Source organism: Spea bombifrons, chromosome 5, assembly GCF_027358695.1.
Source record: "Spea bombifrons isolate aSpeBom1 chromosome 5, aSpeBom1.2.pri, whole genome shotgun sequence".
Classification (NCBI taxonomy): domain Eukaryota; kingdom Metazoa; phylum Chordata; class Amphibia; order Anura; family Pelobatidae; genus Spea; species Spea bombifrons.
This window is the reverse complement of record NC_071091.1, coordinates 79,312,607-79,337,086: the sequence shown is the minus strand read 5'-3', so window position 1 is coordinate 79,337,086 and position 24,480 is coordinate 79,312,607. Positions and strand designations below refer to the sequence as shown.

Sequence of the window (24,480 nt, the reverse complement as noted above, 5' to 3'; positions counted from 1 at the left end):
TACCCTATTCTGATGCTTGGGTTTAAACTTCAGCAAGTCGTCTTGACCACATCTACATGCCTAAATGCATTGAGTTGCTGCCATGTGATTGGCTGATTAGCTATTTGTGTTAATAAGCAATTTAACATGTATATATAAAGTGGCCAGTGAGTGTATATATATACAATTTTTCTTAGGATTTCTTCCACAAATTAGATGCCAACCCTGATTTATGTTCAACAGCCTATGACGAATAATACCCCGCACGCATAGTTTTTTTTAAATTTTATATTGGGATAAAACGCTAACATGCCACACTGTTTTTTCTTAATCTTGAGCTTTGGATCGAGTAGGAGGGACAGAAGTTGTTTGGGCACCAATTTTTCCTTTTTTACTCATTGGAACCGTGTTCTTTGGAGTGACAAATCATGCTTCACTATCTGGAAGTCTGATGGGTGAGTCTGGGTTTGGTAGATGCCTGGAGAACACTACCTTCCGTAATGCATAGTGCCTACTGGAAAGTTTGGTGGAGGAGGCATAGTGATCTGGGGCTGTTTTCAGGGTTTAGGCTCCTCCTTTCCAGTAAAGGGTTAATGCTTCAGCATACCAAGACATTGTGGACAATGCTATGCTTCCAACTTGGTGGTACCAGTTTGGGGAAGACCCTTATCTATTCCGGTGTGGCTGTGTCCAAGTACATAAAGCAAGGTCCATAAAGACATGGGTTGGCGGGTTTGGCGTGGAAGAACTTGCCCGGCACATGCAATGACCCCTGACCTTAACCTTGTTGAATACGCTTGGGATGCCCATTGAACTATGTATTATGAAGAGTTAGGACAGCCCTTACAGGGGAAACTTGCTGGGAAAGGTCCTTCATAACGCTTGGTGAATTCAGTGAACGCAGGTCACATCTCCCCTGCCAACTCATGCTTTAGTGACAAGACCCCAAATGGTGCTGCTCTAGAACAGGGAAGTATGAAGATTTTCAGTACATTGGAGGGGTTAATCAGTCCTAGGTCTCACCTTAGATTCAAGATAGCTTTATGTCTACCCCATGCATACTTAAGTTCTCGCACTTTATTAACCGCTTCTGCTGGTGGCCCACTCAATTTATCCACTAGCGTCTCAGTAAAGTAAAACGAAATGTAGCAGCTCAAAGCTTAGACTATAAGCCCTTAGATGACCAACAGATCATCTCCAGCAACATTAAATCGGTTCCTAAAAAGGAAACGCTCTTTTTTTGTCGATAATTAGCCTAGTAGACTATTGTTTGATTTTAGAACGCTAAAATACGCCATCAAGTAGAAATGACTCCGCTTTAAGGCCAGCTGTTCCACCTAAGAGTGACTAATAACCCCAACAACAAGCAACTTCCACCGGAGCCGTGACTCTCACTCTGCATGTGACTCATGCGGAAGCAGCTATCTTATTCCTTCCGGGTGAACAGAGGAAGGAAGCTCGCAATGATTTGACAGACTCTGTGCTTTCCGCATAGTGATTGGTGGCACCGTCGGCCTCCCGGTCAGTGATTGGCTGAGTCGCTTCTCGGCTTGTTCTTATTGGCTGGCATTTGGGTTCGCCGTGTGATTTCGCAGTGTCACCGCTGTGCGGGGCCCTGTTTGAATGAGACGTCTAGAGAGCGAGGCCCTGGCGAGTGGCAGACATCATCAGATTAACCTGCTATAGAGCTCCAATCCCACCATGCCCCTGTATACAGGTACCCGGGGCTCCGGGAAAGGGGGAGCGGGCGGTACTCTGCCTTGAGCCGCTCGCTAAGAGACCGCAGTTACCTGTACGGGGGAGGGGTGACTGACATTTATTTATTAGGAACATTTAGAGAGCCGCCAGGCTCCTAAGTCCCATAACATGCCGTTATCCTCTATACCCCAGCGTTACCCGCACACTCCCTTCATTCTGCGCTAACACGGGTCGTGTTCTACTGTGTGTGTGTGTGTGTGTGTGTGTGTGTGTGTGTGTGTGTGTGTGTGTGTGTGTGTGTGTGTGTGTGTTTTAGTTATAACAACTAGAACTGACCGACTAAGACAAATCATTACATTAGTTAACCAGGGCCCTGCTCCCAGGCGATTATATATATATATATATATATATATATATATATATATATATATATATATATACACGCTGTTGGCACAGGATCAGATGCTGTTGTGTATGATTGCCACATTCTCAGTAAATCATTGCTTGTCCCTGCAGCAGCGTACATCCACATACATGCAATGTTTGTCATCGTTGTGTGTGCTGCTGAAGCTGTTACGTTCATGTGTGACAATCTCGTACAGTCATGTGTTACTCCCTGATTTTTGCGTTAGATAGATGTGTGGCAGCCGCGTCGTTTTTATCAGTAACTCCATAAATATTGTGTTGAAACAGAGTGGTGATGTAATGTGGCGTTGGGATCACCAAAACAGAGTTCTTCCTTTTGAGTGGAAAGTTCAGATACGTTAACTTTGTCTATATATTTGTCATGCAATTCCCCTGCCCCTTCGCCAATTCCCCTGCCCCTTTGCCCAATTCCCCTGCCCCTTTGCCAATTCCCCTACCCCTTTGCCTATATGGTTAAGATAGGCAAGCACTGAAAAAACACAGCCGCTTTATTGCTCCAGATGACGTCTGGGCTTTCCGTAAAGATAAAGCCGCACTGCTCATTTGAATGTAAAGTTCTTTTTTTGGTTGCAGGCTTGATAGAGCTTCTTACCGGCGTCAATGTGCGGATCACTCTTATTGTTTACTTCTCTACGAATAAAGCAGATCCCATGGACAGAACCGCCTGCTCGTTTATTTATTGTTGTGAGTAAAGCGTGTGATTTCTTTTGCGCTTCTAGTGAACGTCAAGTGGGGAAAGGAGAAGTTTGAGAACGTGGAACTGAACTCCGATGAGCCGCCTATGGTTTTCAAGGCCCAGCTCTTTGCTCTGACCGGAGTGCAGCCCGACAGACAGAAAGTGATGGTGAAAGGAGGGACGCTGAAGGTACGCTGCGGCACCAAAGCCAAGGATGTCTTAACAATATGTGTTTATTCATTTTGGGGAAGAAAAGCAATTCTTGCCATCTTTTTTGTTTTGTCTGTTAATCTAAAGCTTTTCATAGAAACACTTTGCAGGCAACTCTTAAGAACTATGAATATGATAATATTTGGGATAAACAGTCTTTGGTTATTCGCAGCGGGACAAAGTAGCCCAAACCCTTTAATATATATTTAATGCCATACGTCTTATGTAACACCCATGTAAACATTATGTCCGTCTTTCGTTTTATTTTTAACACAGGATGAAGAATGGGGTAAAATTAAGTTAAAAAACGTAAGTACCGCTTGTGGACCACGATGTTTGCGTGTGATGTAGTATTAGAATTGTATTTTAATGCAGAAATGGGGTTAAATGTGAACACTTTAGTGTGTGGATTTACATTATTAGTACTCTTACCTGCAACCTCTCTTACATATACAGTGTAGAATCTGAGAATCTACCACGCATGATTACAATGTCATCACTGAGCTATTTAGCAAGTGCTATGATGTATACATTATGTATAAACAACGCTATATATTGTTGTTGAAACATGAAATTCAGTTATTAGCTACATATGACGTTATTTTCCTAGGAGAAGGATACTTCCAGACAAATGATTTGCTTGTCTATAACCCACATTGCATGATGGGAGCTGTCAGAAAGCTTGTCTTTCACTTGGGGGGGGGCATCAATGCCTTTTTTGTGTTCATTAAAACGGTTTGCTTAGTCAGCAAGAGATGCATCACAGCTGTGACTTAACATGAGTTTGCTTTCAGGACATGAGCTTTTTGATGATGGGTTCGGCTGAGGCTCTTCCCGAGGAGCCTGCAGTGAGGCCTGTGTTTGTTGAAGATATGACAGAAGAGCAGCTGGCGTCTGCTGTAAGTAGATTATTATTATTATGTAGTGTTTTATATAGCGCCATCAAATTCCATGGCGCTGTACAGTGGATCTCATGTGCAAGGACTAGAGCATAGTAGTCTGCTGCTTTTTTGTTTATTTAAAACACAAACTTAATATAATTTGCAATACATATCCTCCTGGCAGTCAAAGGTCATTTGAAGTCATAGGTTCCTTGTTTCCTCTTTTCTATGTAGATGGAGCTGCCTTGTGGTTTAACTAACCTTGGAAACACTTGTTATATGAATGCTACAGTCCAGTGTCTACGCTCGGTGCCTGAGCTGAAGGAATCACTTAAGAGGTGGGAGAACTGTGTGGAGTTCTGTATATCAGTGTCTCCTGCTGTCCTTGGTATACGTACAATCAGATCGATTCAACTGGAACTAGCCATCGTGTTCTACAAATCATTTCTAATGGTGTGGTTATCATACGGTTACGGGATCTGTGATGCTCTATATAACATTTCATATTATTGGTGCTTCCTTGTATGAAAGCTTCACAACATAGGCCATGCTATGAATGGCGCAAAGGAAAATACTCCCTACAACCAGCCAAGCATTAAAAAAAAAATACAGTATCATTTCTTAGTTGTTTTCACATTGTACATTTCAATGTAAACACTGTTTTTTGTTTTGTTTTTAAGGTATGCCGGTGCCATGAGAGCTTCCGGTGAATTGGCCTCTGCTCAGTATATCACCGCAGGTTTGTGGTGCCTTTATATTTTTATCTTAACCGTTATTTTAAATATCATGCCAGCACATTGCATTATAGATATTAAGATACATTGTGGAATGTAGTATTAACCCTTTACGATGCACAGTTTTCAGTAGTCTTGTTTACCTCTTTCATACAGCACTTCGAGACTTGTTTGAATCGATGGACAAAACTGCTTCTAGTATCCCGCCGATCATTCTTCTCCAGTTCCTACATATGGCCTTCCCGCAGTTTGCAGAGAAAGGCGACCAAGGACAGTATATGCAGCAGGTAGACATTTTACTGTCCCAGCTTCTAAGTAGCCACCTGCCATGGTTTGATGTCAGTGATTCAATCGGGGACAATCCCAACCTCGTGTGTTTTTCAGGATGCCAATGAATGTTGGATGGAAGTAATGAAGGTGCTACAGCAGAAGCTAGAACCAGCGGAAGGGGATTCCGATATGGAGGTAACTCGTGTAGTTGTAAGGGATATTGTAACCATTTAAACTGTAAATATTAAAACAATGTTAAGAAATAAAACAGACACATATTTATTTGGAATAAACAGGCCGTGGACTTTTTATTTAGTTTAACAAAATTTCAACTTTCACAATAACAATCTTTAACGAAACTCTTGGCCCAAACCCAATGATGAGCTGGCTGCAGCGAGATCGGTCTGTAACACTGGCACACAATATTATAGATGTCCTCCTCCCCAAAACCTGCTATTCCAGCCAGTATCCCCTTCTAACGAGGAGGAGAATTTAAAAGAATACATTATAAAAATCTGTTTAGAAATACAATGAAATCTTGGGTAGAAGAAGGTAGGAAATGTTCTATGCATCTATATAATACTACTTAGGATCTTAACGCTGGTCGCTCGCCATCTCCCTCTTTCCTTCTTCCTCGCGTTTGTGGCAGTGCTGGTGTAACTCGTGTCGATCATGCTTGCACACCTTTTATGCATTAATTATTAAATCTGTGTTGTAACCATTTCAGACAGATTCTGCCGCAGCAGCAGCATCTGTTGCTAAGAAGAAGAGCTTTATTGATCAGTTTTTTGGCATTGAATTTGAGACAACGTATCCTTTTCTGTTTACATCCTTTTTTATTTTCTTTGAAATGGATTCCATGATTTTTTTCTTTCTGGTGGCAGTGCTAAGATTCTGATTATTAATTCTAAATGTAAATTCTGAGATTATATATTTGTGAAATACATAAATGTTTTTCATATACAGAGGGAAAAAAATGAACTAATTTAAGTTTCATATATTGCATATATTATTTTTTATTATGTATAACGTAAATGGAATAATTTAGAATTTTGTAATGACAATACATATATTATATGTAACCTATTTTTATACAACATGAACTTCATTAAAAGATACCAATACATTTTAAGGAACCAATTACCAAATAATTTCCTTAATGGCACCCCAAGCATGAAATGCATTGAATCGGAAGAGGAGGGAGTCACAAAAAGCAAAGAAAACCAGCTTAATCTCAGCTGCTTCATAAACCAGGAAGTGAAATATCTGTTTACAGGACTCAAACTGGTGAGAAACGCCAACGTATCCGTTAATCTTAGGATCAAACTGACTGTCATTCAATTTATATTTTGTGTGATATATATATATATATGTATGTATGTGTGTGTATAGTATATATTGGTCATGCTGTCTGTAATATTCTGACACCTTGCTTCATATTGTGCCTTTCAGCGTCTTCAAGATGAAATTACCAAACATTCTCCTTCACTGCAAAGAGACGCTTTATATATGAAAACTGTGAGTGTTTCGTAAGCTAGGAATATGGTCTGCCTTACGCAAAAACTGTAATCCACTGTGTTTTCCTAAGCCTCCGGTGTTTGTAATGTTGTACACTGATGTCGTTTGCTCTTGCTGTATTTTGTAACACGGATGTTTATATTTCAGGCTAAAATCAGCCGTGCACCTGCTTACTTGACAATCCAAATGGTCCGATTCTTTTACAAAGAAAAGGAATCTGTAAATGCCAAAGTTCTCAAGGTATGGATTAATCCCTGCTGCTCCTTCTACGATGTGTGTGTGTGTGTGTGTGTGTGTGTGTGTATGTGTGTATATGTATATGTATATATATATATATATATATATATATATGTATATGTGTGTGTGTATATGTATATTAATATATATTAGTGTTATGGAGTGTCCAGAATCTAATGCCATTGACTGCTTGCTTTGCACTGCGAGGTAGTTTAATGTAGCAGAAAGTTTGTCTTTTTGTTTCAAGTGTTTTTATATTGGGATTTATTGTGTGTGTGACACTGGAACTTTTATTCCTTAAGAATGATTTATGCACCAGTGTTACAAGTTTTTGTTGGTATGACGCAGTTAAAGCACGCACTCTTTTATTAAGTCACTTCAAGGGAAATGTTGGGCTTCGGTGCCTCACGGTCTGCATTTGTCAGCCCTGCAGCGTTGTCATAATAACAGTAGACTGAGAATGATCTCCCGCAAACAATATTGTGTGATGTTGTTTCTTTCAGAGCGCTTGATAAGAAACGCCATAAAGCAATACACGTTAAACCACATGTAGTAGCTCCCCTTTTAACATTTCCACCAAGCAGGCTCTTATTCTGTTGCTTTATTTATTTCCCCTAGGATGTCAAATTTCCTCTTATGCTGGATATATATGAGTTGTGTACTGCGGAACTTCAGGAAAAAATGGTGCCATATCGTTCAAAGTTTAAGGAGTTAGAAGATAAAAAAGTATCTGCACAACCACAGAAAGTAAGCACGTGGCAAATTACAGTTCGCCGTAAGGGTTGCATTGTTGCAAATTGGCGCAGATTTAAGAAAGTTTTTTTAAATGGAATAAAACATAACTGCATTTTTTTTTCTAGGCAAACAAAGTGGTGAAAAAAGAAGCTCGGTTTGAACCGTTTGCCTTTCCAGATGGTAAGCGCAGATGAACGATTACCCCATGGTAGTAATATCGTGAATATATTGTCTGTAGACTGAAATAATCTCTCACATAGAATACTTTATCTACCCAAACCACTGGATCTGCCTCATGAAATCTTTTGATCTCTTTAGTTTCCCACAAATTGTGACTGATGTTTGGTTGTTCAACGTCACCCTGCCTTATGTATTGCTTAAGGAACTACTTGAATCTAATATTAAACCAGCATCACTATGCATTTAGAATGATAAGCCACAGTTAGAGGTGCTGGTGAAGTATATAGTTTTGTTTTAGCAGTTTCAGAACGAACTTCACAGCCATTCATGTGGGGACGTATGCAACATTTTTGGTTGTTGCCATGTTAAAATCACAATCATCGTCTTTCTTGTTATCATTTGGGTAGTTTTACCTGTCGATGACACAAAAAAAGTAAAGGACACATAGTCATAGGTGATTGTTTAACCTGGTGTTTGCACTTTGTAGCAAGGAGGTGTTTTTAAAAACCCAATATGAGAAGTGTTAAGACATGTCTGAAAGCTTACAATAATCTTACTGCATTCTTAAGTGTTGTAAATTGGATAGCTTGCCATTTGTTGGTGTTTATCTTGTATTTGCTGTTTGGCTTGTGTTGCTGCTTTACAATTGTTTTAAGCCCTGGCATTTTCCCTTCGTTGGTTACATCAGGCCAAGTAATCTCAACCATACATGGACTTGTTTGTGGAAAAGAACAAAAAGAACATTGGTGTTACAAACACAACAATGCGAACAAATTAATGTCAATAGCAACGCAATCGTGGAATGTAATAAAACCAGCTTATTACAGAATTCTTTGCTCGCAGATGCTTTTCACAACCTATAATATATATAATGTAATACTATTTCATTGTCTCTTTTTCCAGATGTTGGTTCTAATAATTGTGGTTATTACGAGCTGCAGGCAGTTCTTACTCATCAAGGAAGATCAAGTTCTTCAGGGCACTATGTTTCCTGGGTTAAGAGAAAACAGGGTAATTATATAATTTCATACTTTTCGGTAGGATGTGCATGGTGATCACCACCTAGTATAGTTTACTAAAAGTCAATTAATAGGGAACATGTATGAATTTGTTACTACTGTGTAGTGAATCTGTGTTACTATACGGATTCAGCACACTTATAATGAGCAAAAAAGTGACAAACGCCTCCTTCGTACAAAAATCAAAATAAAATACTTAGGCCGATATGGGCTTGTGTGAGACCAGCTGTGCTCTGAATTTCTAAAAGCTAGAATCTAAGAATTCTTTGCTGAGAACATGCACTTAAGGACACACAAAATGTCTGATTACGTATCCTCTGTTACATTGGTTACTTCGTGTGGATGTGCCGGCTGCTTACACAGCTTTGAGCACAGCCTACATACAACAGCTGCCGATGTAAGATAGGGACAGCCACCTGCACCCTACCAAAAATAAATGTATGTTCAAAGATCAAGTACCATATTCTGTGCAATGTGTACCATATTCTGTGCAATGTGCTGGTTGGATTTGTAGCCAAACTAATGGGAGATAACTTCATATGTAGAAAACCTCTATATGCCAGTGATGCACTTAAGATTTCTGTATTAAACAAAGATCTGAGTGCCGTGTTGTATTTTAATTTTCCGTGTGAGTTAGAAGTGTATTTAAATGCATGTATGTTTATATTGTTACAGATCAAATAACTCTTAAGCTGCCACTTTTGCTTGCAAATAATTTTCCTTTCTTGCAGATGAATGGATTAAGTTTGACGATGACAAAGTAAGCATTGTGACTCCAGAAGATATTCTGAGGTTGTCTGGAGGAGGTGACTGGCACATAGCTTACGTTCTACTATATGGGCCTCGCCGAATTGAAGCGCATGATGAGGAAACTGAACAATAATGACATTTGCCATTTTAGTCATCTTTACCTAGGTGTGAAATAAATGTTCCCTATTTAGGATCACTTAAGAGTCCCTTTTTATTTTCACCCGAGTACCTCTTCCTCCCTTTTGAGATGGAATTGTGCATTGTCTGCTCAGTTCGCTCTACAGTTTCCGTGCTACCCATTGAGCTGCGCCCAAACAATTTGCTGCTTGGGGGCAAGATGTAAAACTATATGTATTGTTGAAGTCTTAATATAATTAAAATTTTTAATTAAATATTTGAAAAATACCAATGCCTTAGTGGCCCACCCACTGTCCAGTGGTGCTTTAACGCTTTTTTTTCCTTCTCCTTTTTCTTATTATTTGGGACTAAAAAATATTTATTGCACACCTAAAGCATTCATTGTTATATTGCATGGATGATGCCTCAGTACCAACTGTCCTTGCCTTTTCTGATAGGAAGGAGAAGGGGTGAATATTGCCTCATTGTAACAGTGCTGCTGACCATGACATTTCTAATCTCATGTTTCTGACCTGACCGTTTGGTTCAAGCTGTTGCTGGCGTTTTGTAACTTCAGAATAAAATTGTGAACCATCTTGTGCTCTGGTTTCTTGACATCCCTGTTCAGGGGGAATGCCACCTTTTCTATTGTTACAGTGGATTAAAAAAAGTGTACACACCCCTGTTAAAATGCCAGGTTCTTGTGATTTTTAAGAATGAGACAAAAATAAATGTCAGATTTTTATACACCTTTAATGTGACCGATAACCTGAACATTTCAATTGTAAAACAAACTGAAATCTTGGGGTAGGGGGAGGGGCTCACAATAACCTGGTTGCATAAGTGTACACACCCTTTTATAACTGGGGCTGGGGCTGTGTTCAGAATTAACCAATCACATTCAAACTCATGTTAAATAGAAGTCATTACATATCTGCCATCATTTAAAGTGACTCTGATTAATCTCAAATAAAGCTCAGCTGTTCTAGTAGGATTTACCTGATATTGGCTTAGAGCAAAAGCCATGGTCGGCAGAGAGCTTTCAAAGCATCAGAGGGATTGCATTGTTGAAAGATATCAGTCAGGAGAAGGGTACAAAAGAATTTCCAAAGTGTTAGATATTCCATGGAAAACAGTGAAGACAGTCATCATCAAGTGGAGAAAATATGGCACAACAGAGACATTATATATCCAAAATTGATGAAACGATGAGAGGAAAACTGGTCAGGGAGGCTAACAAGAGGCCTACTGCAACATTAAAGAGACTGCAGGAATTTCTTGCAAGTTCTTTCTGTGTGGTGCATGTGACAAGAATCTCCCGTATTCTTCATATGAATGGGTAATGGGGTAGGGTGGCAAGACGGAGGCCTTTTCTTACAAAGAAAAACATCCAAGCCCAGCTGAAGTTTGCAAAAACAAATGTCAAGTCCCCCAAAAGCACGTGGGAAAATGTGTTATGGTCTGATGAAACCAAGGTTGAACTTTTTGACCATAATTCCAAAAGGTATGTCTGGCGCAAAAACAACACTGCTCATCAACCAAAGAACACCATACCCACAGTGAAGCATGGTGGTGGCAGCATCATGCTTTGGGCTGTTTTTCCTTCAGCTGGCTTTAGTCAGGGTGGAGAGAATTATGAGCAGTTCCAAATACCAGACAATTTTGGCACAAAACCTTCAGGCGTCCGTTAGGAAGCACTAGATGAAGAGGAAGTTCACCTTTCAGCACGACAACAACCCAAAGCACACATCCAAATCCACTAAAGCATGGCTTCACCAGAAGAAGATTAACGTTTTGGAATGGCCCAGACAGAGCCCAGACCTGAATCCAATTGAACATCTGTGGGGTGATCTAAAGAGGGCTGTGCACAGGAGATGTCCTCGCAATCTGACAGATTTGGAGCGCTTTTGCAAAGAAGAGTGGGCAAATATTGCCACGTCAAGACGTGCCATGCTAACAGACTCCTACCCAAAGAGACTGATTGTTGTAATAAAATCAAAAGGTGCTTCAACAAAGTATTAGTTTAAGGGTGTGCACACTTATGCAACAACCCCCCCCCATTTTCAGTTTGTTTTGTAATTGAATTGTTCACACTATAGGTCACATTAAAGGTGGAAAAAGTTCTGACATGATTCATCTTTGTCCCATTCTTTATCACAAGAACCTGGCATTTTACAGGGGTGTGTAGACTTTTTATATCCACTGTATGTGGTGTTACACAAGTCTGCCTTAATAGATACATTAGAAGTTCATCTACTAACTCAACGCTGGTTTTTGTGTTTAAACTTAATCTGACTAAATTGTGGCAATCTCCCTTTATGTAAAGCCTTATGTACAACAGTCGCCACATTAGCGCAGGCTCCTAACAACTAAGATTGCGCTGCTGGGGGCAGCACAATCAGCTATCGCACATATTAAAGTACATAAATGTGCATATCATGGCTAAAATGTGCCTCTTAAGGTTTATTAAAAATTAATTTAGAAGTATAAATAAACTGGACATGTGCTTTGTATTACTGGAGCCCACAGCGATCCCACTGGCATTTTTATGATGATTACTTTCCCTTCATCAGGCATGAAGATTCAAGCTGTTCTTTCTGGTGATAATGGGATTCAGTCCCTAGAGCAGGAGAATTGATTTCAATTGCAGGCCTAACCTCAGTTTGCACTAGAATCACTTTTTATTTATAATACCATTTTCGCTAAGAGCTCTAGGCAGCTTCGGAGGACCTGTAAGGTAGTCCTAGCACCATAACAGGAACATTATACCGTAGTGGAACCTTCCTTACCAAAATTAATGATTCTGATCGATATGTCCTGCTATGAGAGGAGTTGAACTTACTGAAATTATCTCCAAAGCCACAAGCATACCTTTCTCAACCGGAACATTTGTCTTCCAGACACGTAGCAGCCATACGTATAACATTTTAGTCGATTACTCGTAGAACGCTCTGTAGGAGCCTGGTAACACTAGACACAATTATACCCGGCGGTATGCGCTTGTGGAGCATTTTGTGACGTCCATCACAAACCCTGTTATTGTCTACCTCACAAGCCTGAATATTGTGTTTTGGGATTTCACCAGCCAAGACAGATAACTATAAAACTCACACAGTTCAAGCAGCAACACAAAGAAACAGGAATGTATTTTATTTCATCTCAAAATAGATAAATAGTTCTTGGCCTACAAAACCCCCGGTACTGCCTGAAACAATAAAAAAATCCTGTATGATGCAATGTTGCATGGCAAAGGCAGCAGCAATGAAGGTGCTGGCTAAACTCTGCATTCTTACTGAGTATTATAGTTGCTGGAAAACTTTAAGTGCAGTTTTCTGTGTCATTGGTGAGGGTTTCGGCCAGCTCGGTTAACTGTGCATTGTTCAGAGCAGTTATAAGATTCTCAGGTGTTGCCTGGACTCCTTCCCGGTCTTGCCAGGCGACAAGCAGCAGCTTGGCCCTCATCTTTACATCCTCGCTGTCAGATTCTATCTCTTTAATGTCCACATCTTTCATCTCTAAATAAGGGGCCAGAGTCTTCCAGTGCTCACCCAGCTTATTGGCAAATGACTCTATCATCGCACCAGTCACAACCTTCTGCTGCAGCATTTCTGGACCTGAAAATGAGTGCAATGTTATAGAAAGAAAATAAGAAATCACACTTTAAAAAAGGTAATTTCTTACCAAGTCTGGAATCTTAGAAGCCCATTTCTTTTGTTTTAAATATTTTCTCATGACGTAAATCAATAATGTAGCTGGATTAGAATTGGAATAACACACAAGTCATGTTTTTAGATCTATGCTCAGTTTGTGTTAACATTACAATGGCATCGGGTAGTTTGCCAAATTTAATCAGGATTGATCCCTTAGATTGTTTCCTATATTGTGCTATTTATTTTTTTATACTCGGTCTGAGGGTAGCAAAGGTTTATTGTACTTCTCGTATTTCAAGGAACATAGGGTATTATGACAGATAATATATTTTAGTACTTATTTCTTTTTTTGGCACTGGGACAGTTGACATATTGTTACACATTTGACATTCTCTCCATTAAGACCCATCCTGGTTTCCACTATAGCACCTTAACCCATTCTCCCACCAACGAATAGGCAGTTTGTACAGAATAATGAAACACACTACTAAATCTATTTAACTGGTTAAGTTTGTGACAGACAAAAATGTCACCCTCAGGAAAAGATCATTATTCTTTTGGTAAATACAAAGAAAAGAATACTTACTCTCATTGTTTTCCTTCAACAATGATTCGTTATCTTCATCATCCTCATCCTCCTCGTCTTCACCAGTTTTTATTTCTTCGGACGGTGGCTAAAATTGACCAAATTTGAGCAGAATATAGATATAAAACTTGTGGAAAAGCAACTTTATATTCCCAGGCTGGAAATGCACTACATGCTTTTTATTTATTGGCACAGATTTTTAAAACAAATAAACACTATGTTACCAGGATGCCACCTTGGATGGAAAGCATAAGAATAGTTCAGCACAGCCAAAGTCCCCAAAGTATGCCAAAGTATTCACTACGTCAGTAAGATAGGAGACGTTTCAAAGTTTTTATCTGCAGCTGCATATAATATCTTATTGGCACAATTAATTCTACAACACAATCACTTTGTTATTTATGTAGACAAAAGGCCAACTTACAGGTAATTCTTTAGCTAATTTGATAACCATGTTTTCCAGGTATTCAGGTAAGCTCTTGAACTGCTGGTTTGTCGGTAGGAAGAAGTGAGGACTTCTACGTGCCAGCAATCGTAGGGCTCTCCATCCGTAATTGGAGTTATTCACTACTCTGTAAACACAAACGGAGTTTACTTAATAAACTGAAAAATACACATTTTGGTCACATTCTTTTTAAGCAACAGGCATTAAGAAACTGGAAAAAACAAATCACTATTTTATGGGTTAAAGAAACAAACCAGCGCTATAGAGATGTAAAATCCAGTATATCTTCACTATAGTGTTATTTTACTGAATGAAAGCGCATGCATGCAAAACATGTCCGATATTTCTCCTCTCCCGTCTGAAGCTAGTTGCTTAAGTACACTAACCAAGCACCCATTATAGCACATCAGCTCCATGTAGATACTCATATGTACATGTTAGCGTCCTTGCATTAGAAAATATATTGGACTGTAATGTCCCGTTACGCAAGCAACTCTTATTTATTGTACTATAATTTTATAAATGTTTGAAGTCATGCCCTGTTCAAGAAAAATGTGTGCATCTATTTCTTCCCAATGATGTCTGTGTTTAGACTGTCCTGTTAAGTAATTTTTAGAGACCATTTGTAGAACACACATTGTGATGGGATGGTTTAGATACCGGACCCTTGCAGCCTTCTGCACCACACGGACTCTGGAACATTTAGCACTTGGTATTTTATTGACATTATGATCAACATTGTGATATTTTGTTGGTGAATGCTAATAAAATACTTACTTATACTCTTTTTCAACCATGTTCTCAGGATCGGCCTGTTCAATAGCCTCTTCAAAGAACTGTTCCAAAGTAGGCATAAATTCTCTGAAATACACAGAACGGCTTAGTACAGAAGACTACACATTGCTGAATTCCTTCTCTTTAAAATATAGTCTAAACTTTCTACAATACAATCAGGGGCAAAAACAGATAAAAGAATAATCTTAAAGTGTTTATTCATTTTTTTTTTTACTTAAAGTTTTGTGAAAACTGAAAGTAAGGATTAGGCCAGGGGCGTCCAACATGCGGCCCGCGGGCCAAATGCGGCCCGCGAGACCTCGAGGTGCGGCCCGCGTAAGATCAGCAGCCAGGGCAGCCGATCTTACGCGAGCCGCACCTCAAGCCCTGCTACTTACTTGTGGGAGGGTCTTCTGGACTGCACACAGAGGAAGCGGAGTTCACGTGACATCCTACTTCCTCTGTGCTTTAGCAGAGAAGGCAGAGGGAGGCCGTGCCCCCTGCTGAAGTCTGTAAGCGGCATCGAGGAGCTGCCTTGCAGGTAAGGAGGTGGGGAGGGTGTTTGAATGAGTGTGTGTGATTGAGGGAATGAATCTGTGAATGAATGATTATATGAATAAATGAGTGTGTGTGTGTGTGTGTGTGTGTGTGTGTGAGTGATAGCATGGATGTGTAAGTGCTGGAGCCTAGGCATGATGGGACTGTGATTGCTGTTAGCAATCACACTCCTATCATGCCAAGTCAGCCAGTACATGCTGAAACCTGGCCAGCTGCCCCCCTTGTGTATTGATGCTGCCAGCAGTATGGGGTCTGCACTTACAGCCACCCTGTACCAGCATGTACTGGCTGACTTGGCATGATAGGAGTGTGATTGCTAACAGCAATCACAGTCCCATAATGCCTAGGTTCCAGTATTTACTGGATGGATGTGTAAGTGCTGGAACCTAGGCATGATGGGACTGTGACTACTGTTAGCAATCACACTCCTATCATGCCAAGTCAGCCAGTACATGCTGAAACCTAGCTAGCTGCCCCCCTTGTGTAGTGATGCTGCCAGCAGTATGGGGTCTGCACATCACTTACAGCCACCCTGTACCAGCATGTATTGGCTGACTTGGCATGATAGGAGTGTGATTGCTAACAGCAATCACAGCGAGCACAGTCCCATCATGCCTAGGTACCAGCATTTACTGGTTGCCTGGGTTGCCAGCATTTACTGGTTGCCTGGGTTGCCAGCATTTACTGGTTGCCAAGTCATATTGCTATTGAGGTCGAAACGTTGTTGTCTGTTTCCTACAATAAATCTGTCTGATGGAACCCCTGTGTGCCTGGAGCCTTCTTCTATATTTTATATTGCTAATTTTGTCCAATTGTGTGTTACCTACTTTTATTAAAAATGTGAGTTTTTATTATTATTTTTAAAGGTGGGGGTCATTTTCGGTTTTGGCTAAGTGAACCCTGAATGTTTTGGTCCAGAATTTTCATTTTAGTTCATCCCTAGAATAAATCTAGGGAATCCTGAATTTGTAGTCGCAAAACTTTCTAGGCCCAGAAATCAGTGAGAGGAAGAGTAAAGGTTTTGTGTTATTTACTTTATTTTAATCTGCATATTTTATTAAAGGCCATATTTTTTGTCACAGTGAAAAATGAGTGCGGCCCGCGCACGTATACAATTCTGATGAAGTGGCCCACTGCAGAAAAAACTTGGACACCCCTGGATTAGGCTATAGCTGAAGTAATCAAAGGTATTTCATTTATGGAGAGACACGTGGACTGCTGTTAGGGACATGTTCTCATTGTGGACGGCCTGCCTTTCAGTATAGAGCATTATTAAACCGCAGTTAATGTAAGCAACACACAGACTGGAACTAGAAAGTGTGACTGGCATTTAATTGATATCAATATATAAATGTTACAATATATATATAAATAAATGTGATGTCATGGTCAGCTCAGCTGGGTTAAAGGTAACTGCTTGGGATTCTGTTAATGAGTGATACGCTAAAGTCAGACAACCAGAACACAAACGCACAGCTTACCTGCTCTCGAGCTTGCAAGCTTCCATGTTGTCAGGGCAAAGATTCCAAAGTCTGGTTAACTCTTCACTGAAATATACATTTTTTTATTTTAATGGTGTAAGTTAACCCATACCCTCTAAAATAGTGTTCAGCACACTGAAGCTGCAATATGTGACATATTCAGAAGACTTCATCATTAAAATATAGTATAACTGGATGTTTTAGGTACTAAAGAAGTTCCATTGTTGTAAGATTACAACTATTTGGTAGTTACAACAATGCTCTTGAGATCTTTACACCAGTGTTTCCCAAAGTCAAAAGTGCAGGGTTGTGTATTAACCAGAAAGAAAAATAGTTGATCAATGCTGGCTCAGGTAAAACTGCACCAAAACAGCAACCAATTAAAAGCAAAAAAACTCACTTTCCCATTAAAACCTTTTTATTTGGGCCTTTTCCAAGGAAATCCTCAGGAGCAGGTCGTTTTCGTGTCATTTTGATTGGCTTAGCGTCTACTGGTCTATTAAAAAAATAAAAATCAAGGTTTCAAAATGAAAATATTTTTGTAAAATGGAAAAACTTTGAGAATCTAAATCCACAATGCGGGAATATTGAGATATTGGGTATCTCTGAACCTGTGGGATTCTTAAAGCTGTAAATTCAGGTTTTACCATCAGATCTCTCGTTCTCCATCTAATGCTGGCTTTAGGTTTATAGAATTACTTAAGCAAGCTTTTATGCAAATTTTACCTTTCCTTTACGAAACTTGGACACCCTTCATTTTTCCATGAGTTCCAGTTTTCTTCTGTGTTAAGTATGTGCTGAAAATTAGATTTTAACATCATTAGTGTAATTCTAAATAAAATGTATTGGGTAACGCACCAACACCATGCCATAAGGACACTTACCTCCACCATTTTTGAAAACTTATCTCCATCAGGAGGGATTTCAGAAAGCAGCTATATTAATGGAAAAAATGTCACAATTATGACAGAAACATTCAGAGGGTTAGACAAAGCAGATTGATTATTATATAATTCAATATCAAGGAGACTACATGGAGTCCAGCATGAAAATCTAAATACAGCAAGATAGAAAATCCCCAGAATTACATCTTCTTCAGCAAACAGATGGGAATTGCGGATAAAAAAAAACATGGAGAAAGATTTAGAGAACAGCGAGGAAGAGAGAATACAGTTGGACACAAGGAGGACAGTTTCAAATCGGTGAATTAACAATGCATTACAATTGGCCATCCATTCAGCAGGAAGGACTGAGATCCCCCTATATAATGCATAGTTCAATCATTTAAGAAACCTCTCTTATGTAAATATGCTTTATACCCCTTCCTAATATAAAGTGAATTTGAAATTGAACTGTCCAGCCAACAGCCCTTTGAAATAAATAAACCCCATGCTGTTGAACCAGTGATGGTACAGAGGATCAGAATACCCTCACACCAACATCATAGTGCTACTGAAGTATAAACTCAGCCTAGTCTTTTTTTAAGGCCATTGTGACAGGATTTATCCAGTCTTCACATAAATAACATTTACACCGTAACATACACGCACAGCAAGCAGCTAAATTACATAGCTTTCACATGGACGCATACAAACCTGATAGACAATTTTGGTGGTATCCTCAATCCAGATTGACTGTTCATCCAATAGCACATAATTGGAGCTAAAATATAAGAGACAAATCACAATATGAACGCTATATTTACAAACAGGACAGACAAAACATGTATGAATTTTTGCATTATTCAGTTCATTGCAGGGGCTGGAAGAGAATTGAATATCCTGGGTATCATCACTGTTCCCATTTAATCAAAAGATGTGGATGTGCGCAGAGTCTGTCAGTCTAGGCAGATACACGTTACATGGGCTCTCACCTTTTAAACTTTACTTGGCCCTTCAGGTACTGGAACAGGATAAGGTATTGTAATAAGATGTGGCGCCGGAAATTACTGTCACTCAACTGCAGATCCATTAGCTAAAATAAACACATGGAAGTAACATATTTTACACAATTATCATCCAGCAACTTGTACCAGTTGAAAGATATTCAATGACTTTAGAACAGGCTTTCCAAGAACGGCACAGAAATCTCCCAACACACTACAACCCCTTAATGCAACAGAGCAGGCTCACAGACGGATTACCTTTTCACTTGTCAGGAACTTTGCAAAGTACACATGTTCTCCTTCTACTTTCAGCTCCTCAGTTTTTTTCCGTGATGCTTGTGTATCATCTAACTTGTAGCTTTTAAATATGGTAAGAACTTCCTCTGAAAACTAGAAAGGGAAACATAAAACTTAAAATTGTTCCAGACAGTTTTAACTAGAGGTCTGCGTATTCAGAACATCCCTAAAAATGACCAGAGCAGAAATAAACACCCCGTCCCTACTCTGCAGTTTGTACCAGTTCCCAGCAGTTGAAGTCAATGGGAGCACCTAATGCACACGCATGCATCTTGTTAAACCCCCTAAAAATCTTGCACAGTCCTGAGGAGATGTGTTCGGCCAAATGCATCTCTTGTAAGGCACTGGGAGCTGGGGCAAGATATGCCAAACGTATAGAGAGGATTCTGAAGAATCTCTCAATGGATTTGCATGTGGATATAAGGGCCGGAGCGTACCTTTGAAAAACATTAACACACTATGTTACATGTGCCTTCGCTGCTAAACATTACCGACAGCCTAATCAAAGGATCCACTGTTCATGCAGTAATATGTGATCGTATGATGCTTGGTTACCTTAAGGAAGGTTTTCCAAAAACTCTTGTCATAGCACTGCACAGGATTCCTAAAGAAGTCCTGAAGAGACCAAAATTTCCTGTACAGGTTGTAATCAATAGGTATTGACCTGTAGCAGAAAAAAAAACACATAAACAGCGTAACGATGCATCAGAAAAAAAAGCCATCACAGAACATGCAGGGACTTCAATAAAAAGTTTTACAATGGAGGGAGTCATTAAATGACCCCAATGTCAAATGTTTTGGTTTTCAGTAAAACAAATGATCCTGTCATACTCACGAGCTGGTAGAAGCATCATCATCTCCCATTTCCCCTTCTTCAATCTCCATTCCATCATCTTTGTCTTCCACCTGCTGGATACAACAAATAATGTCAGAGCTTCTAATACAAACCTTGTTACTGGAGTACAAACCAAAGTGGACGAGCACTTACCTTCTGTCCCAATGTACTCTCTTGCTCATTGACATTATAGACTGTGACATTCTCCAAATTAAACTGGCTCTGCAAATTCAAACCTTTCAATATAAAGCAAAAGAAAGATATTAAAAGAAACGAAAAATACAGCCTGTTGATAACTAAATTATGTTGGTTCTGTAGCCATCTTACCAGACTTTTCAGAAATAGGAAATAAACGTGCCAGAAACAGTTGGATCCTTCCGCAGAACACAGTGTTTTGGGATTTTGAAAGTCTTCGCAAAAGATCTAAAATACACGTTTAAAAAGAAAAACACTAAATATAAAAATCAGCATAGAAATCTTAACAATAAGCACTTTCACTATATGGGTAAACAAAATGACAACATTTTCCAGCTAAAAACAGTTTTGAACAATAGTTGGTAAGATGAGAGGGGATCACCCCTTTTCCCCCATTCTCAAAATATCTTTCTGACTAACATGGCGTGGCGCAAAATATTTTTTTAAACAAACAGAAACTAAATGGTTTTTTTTGAAAGGCCTTTAATGTATCACATGTAAGTAGTTGTACATACATGCAAATTGCACAATGTGCCCATGTAGGTGGGCTAAAGACCCCACTAAAATGTTAGGATATAGTTCACTGGCTCCTGGAAGTTACCCAGTTCTGAAAAATATGTCCTTGTAAAATGTCAACAATGTAATACATATAATAATAATTTAATATTAAAAAAAATATATACAATTTGGGTATGTAAATAGAACACACTTACCATTACACATCCTTAGCAAGTAGTTTTTCCCAGCTGAATAAAATGTATTCTAAAAAGAACAATACAATGAAAATTGAGATTCCAGCATTAACATGTCATCTTAAGGATAAACAAACAGTATGGAACAACAGGTTTATATTAATAGTAAATATTTGATATCCAATAAGTGTTAAATCCTATTTAATGAGACCAAAAGCTGTGCAGGTCACAAATCCACCAAGTCCATTTGAAATGTAGCGGGATTAGTAAGAACGAGAGGCTGATCTCTAGATAATACAGACTTTAAAAGAAGAAGAAGCAGAAAAGGAGAACACATTACACTTTACTTACAGATTTCCATGTGCTGACATTTTTTTCAACAAACGTAAAAATTCGATCACAGTGATCCAATGGAAGACAGTCCAGAACATCTCCCAGCAGCACGAACGGCGTGGTAGCTGTGCAGATTCCTAATATGAAATGAATGTTCCATTACTAGTGGATACAATGGGCCATGTATATCACTAATATAGCGTCTATTTTAATGATATATATATATATATATATATATATATATATATATATATATATATATATATATATATAGATATATAAAAGCCACAACAAATAATAGATAAATACTTGGAATGCCACAGTCGTTAAAGTATCCGAGTAACATTGCATGATATGTATGTAATCTCCAAACAAATTTCTGATGTGTAACCAGATTTTAAGAATTCAAAGTAATTAAGCATTGCTAATTCCTAAGTAAAGTAAACCTGAGGGAAAAAAATCTCACTATGTGAAAGCAAGAATAATCTGGAGCGCATCACAATACTTTAATGGAAGCTTTGTGGAAAAATCAACCTGTGTGTTGTATTAGCAAAATTACTATGAAATCAATGTATCCTGAGACAGAATCAAAATATGTAAGGATAATAAAGAGAACACAGTATAAGAGAGGTTAACCAAACATTAACGGAATTGTGGGTTTTACATACACTATATATTATTTTATAGACAATATTTTTAGCATTGAAATTCTTACCACCTTCAGTAACTCCACATATGGCAAGTGAGATTATGGCAAGGCAGTTGTCACACGATGCTTGGTTTATCTGCAAAAAGTTACAAGATGCAGTTTTACTAAAATGATGACTTTTATGGAGTGCGTGCATCGGTACGACCAATAAACTGCTTAACTATTATATATCATATAACATAAAGGGATCACATGCCTCCAGTTCCAGTATATTACAGAATACCTTCAGTAACAAGAAACACTCCCACAATAACACATTGTCAGTATTTACTGATGTCATTAATCTGGCACAAGATTGCAAAATACTAGAAGCGTACCTCAGGGATCCAAATGGTTTCATATACATATATACCTAAGCAACTACACGTTATTACACATACATTTTATTTCTTACAGGTGCTTATTGTGGTTTAGATGAGTTGAATGGAAAAGGTGTCCTGGCTTTCAGCTGTGTCAGTGATCAGAAATTCTTTTGTTTTGCTATTATATTTACATCATTCCTTGTATACACTGGGTATGTCCACATCCCAAAAATCATCTCTATATGATTTTTGTCACATTAATCCACAATATCTACAACAACAGAACATTTAGAGACAGATGTGATTATTTAATTCACTTACTATTTCCTCCTCCAGAACGGCTCGGAAAACTTGGTCTAGCGTGAGTTTCTTCTCATTTTCACTGAAAAACAAATACAATGCTACATTGTATAAATGATCAAAAATGGGAACCCTTTTAAATGAAGCCCAGTCAGCAGATTTCATCATATACCATACCTTCCCGGTAGCTGGCTAAATACATTCACTAGATGTTTGATGTTCTTGCCGATCACAGCTTCTCTGGTGGCATTCTAGGGGGAAAAACACAATAAAACATTAATAACTCCAGCTCTCTCCATGCCTTTGGGTCACCAATCCTTCTCATCACACGTCTCCAGCACTGATTTCATCTGGGATGGTTTCCCTAACACGGTTCAGACAGGAAGTGAGACCTACTGTATTTGTTCGGCTGTACCTACCAAATAGTATTTTAGACACGTCAGACACGGCGGACTACATGGACATATATTTTTCCAGTAAGATCCAAGACCGGCAAACTACAATCAGTTAACAGGTATGATGATAACAGACAGTATCTCTAACGTTCATTTACTCTGGTGGACTCCAATTTACATCTTTAGCAAAGTCTGTAACTCATTTCTGTGCAATAAAAAGTCACCCATAGGTATGGAATAAGCATTTATGTATATCTTGCGTTAGTAGCATAATACATTACATTGCGTTATATAAACTACTGACATATTCACATGCTTGGATATAGTCATTTAAATGAACAAGCACAGACGGTCACAGGTTTCCTTCGTATGTTTATATTTCATCCTTTATGACTACGTAATACCCACAAACACCACAAATCGCACCGTTAATTTACTCCTAGCCTCGGTGAGGCTAAACAACGGCGGCGACATCTTTTTCCAGTTCCAGTCGCGCTGGATGACGACAAAAAACAGCGCTTCACAGGGAAACGAAAGGAACAAGAACCACTTCCGGTAACGTGCGGGACGCTCTATCCCCACAGCGCCAATGAGTCTATGATGCTAAGTAGGTTGTCACGTTCGGGCGGTACAAGCAAAGCAACGAGTATTAATATTATTCGGTTATGGCAGCTCCACGGTTATTATGTTATGCTGTACTTGGATATGTTTACGGAACTACATAAAAGCGCGGCTGTTAAACCAAAGCGAATGCTGTTTCATATTAGCCATGACTGAGTTGTGGCGGCGGGTTGCGAGCTGTGTGTAGCTCACGGGACGCCCGTCGGAACCTCCTCATTTACAACAATGTTAATCAGAAGGGAGCTGGCAACGACACAACAGCCCCAGCACTGCTGTGCTTCATAGATCAGTGCCTGAATTCTACTTGCACTTCCACTTACGGTCACCAGGGGGCTTTATGAACAATTTAGTCACCGAACATGGCACTTTTTATGTTGTTATTATTGTTTTATATAGCACCGTGATAGTGCTCAATGGGTAGACAGGATGTAACAGTATATAACATAATAATTTGACTTACAGAAACAGGTGAGGATGACACAGATCAAACAAGTTTACAATCTAGGAGGAGTTATATGTTTTTATAAGGTGTCTTTCTTTTAATGGATGAAACTAAATAGCACATATTTTGCATCTTGTCTTCCAGATGCTCTTGGAGTTACTTTATTACTGGACCAGGTGGCCAGGATTAACTTCCACACTAAATGTTGCCAGTTCACCCCTTTTGCTACGTAATCATCCTGCGCTGGAGAGCCCTGTAATCCTGAGATCAGATAAAACTCGGCATAAACAGATCTGGAATAATACAAACAAAATATTTCCTCTTTACATTGTAAAATTCTGTCAAAATACATATTGTTTCATAACTGATATTTAGCAAAACATATCTGGTCTGTTTAAGAAACTCGAATGTGCATCGGACAGGTAACGTGCAAAAATCAGTGACAGTCCAGGCCTAGTACTTCCAAAAGAACATAAAACTACATTGTGCTAATATATAAATGTGTTCACTGGTGATGGTTCACTTGAATGATTTTAGAATTAATTGAAAA

The 24,480-nt window shown here is 39.0% G+C and overlaps 2 protein-coding genes across 5 annotated transcripts; one reads left to right on the top strand and one right to left on the bottom strand.

The window, feature by feature from the left end:
• The first annotated feature begins 1,542 nt into the window (after nt 1–1,542).
• Nucleotides 1,543–10,045, top strand: USP14 (ubiquitin specific peptidase 14). The gene is made up of 16 exons (XM_053467068.1): nt 1,543–1,696; nt 2,823–2,968; nt 3,266–3,298; nt 3,784–3,888; nt 4,105–4,208; nt 4,551–4,609; nt 4,761–4,891; nt 4,989–5,069; nt 5,602–5,684; nt 6,047–6,161; nt 6,327–6,392; nt 6,540–6,632; nt 7,248–7,376; nt 7,490–7,544; nt 8,448–8,555; nt 9,295–10,045. Exons 1-16 carry the CDS (start codon nt 1,681–1,683, stop codon nt 9,444–9,446), a joined length of 1,476 nt encoding a protein of 491 aa, XP_053323043.1. The 5' UTR covers nt 1,543–1,680; the 3' UTR covers nt 9,447–10,045.
• Nucleotides 10,046–12,555: 2,510 nt separating this feature from the next.
• On the bottom strand, nt 12,556–23,396 carry THOC1 (THO complex subunit 1). 4 transcript variants are annotated; one of them, XM_053467064.1, is made up of 21 exons: nt 23,294–23,396; nt 22,650–22,723; nt 22,494–22,554; nt 21,877–21,946; nt 21,180–21,298; nt 20,850–20,898; nt 20,269–20,364; nt 20,095–20,177; nt 19,942–20,015; nt 19,662–19,770; nt 19,068–19,199; nt 18,798–18,898; nt 18,520–18,586; nt 17,809–17,859; nt 17,651–17,721; nt 17,325–17,420; nt 16,925–16,990; nt 14,889–14,972; nt 14,091–14,238; nt 13,667–13,754; nt 12,556–13,044 (listed from the first exon to the last, which is right to left on the bottom strand). In XM_053467064.1, the coding sequence occupies exons 1-21, from the start codon at nt 23,339–23,341 to the stop codon at nt 12,749–12,751; spliced, it is 1,983 nt and encodes a 660-aa protein (XP_053323039.1). In that variant the 5' UTR covers nt 23,342–23,396; the 3' UTR covers nt 12,556–12,748. The 4 variants fall into 4 exon arrangements, with proteins under 4 accessions (XP_053323039.1, XP_053323041.1, XP_053323040.1 ...); XM_053467066.1 differs by having other exon boundaries at nt 19,942–20,012; XM_053467065.1 differs by having other exon boundaries at nt 21,880–21,946.
• Between the last annotated feature and the right edge of the window lie 1,084 nt (nt 23,397–24,480).

Bases quoted from the DNA above. Each gene is read 5' to 3' on its own strand.
- USP14 (XM_053467068.1), top strand. The intron at 3,889-4,104 runs GTAAGTAGATTA...TTTTCTATGTAG, and splicing joins AAGAGCAGCTGGCGTCTGCT to ATGGAGCTGCCTTGTGGTTT. The intron at 5,070-5,601 runs GTAACTCGTGTA...TAACCATTTCAG, and splicing joins AAGGGGATTCCGATATGGAG to ACAGATTCTGCCGCAGCAGC.
- THOC1 (XM_053467064.1), bottom strand. From the start codon at position 23,341: ATGTCGCCGCCGTTGTTTAGCCTCACCGAGGCTAGGAGTAAATTAACG. The intron at 22,724-23,293 runs GTGCGATTTGTG...TTTTCCCCCTAG, and splicing joins AGGCTAGGAGTAAATTAACG to AATGCCACCAGAGAAGCTGT. The intron at 19,771-19,941 runs GTGAGTATGACA...TTTCTGCTACAG, and splicing joins GATGATGCTTCTACCAGCTC to GTCAATACCTATTGATTACA.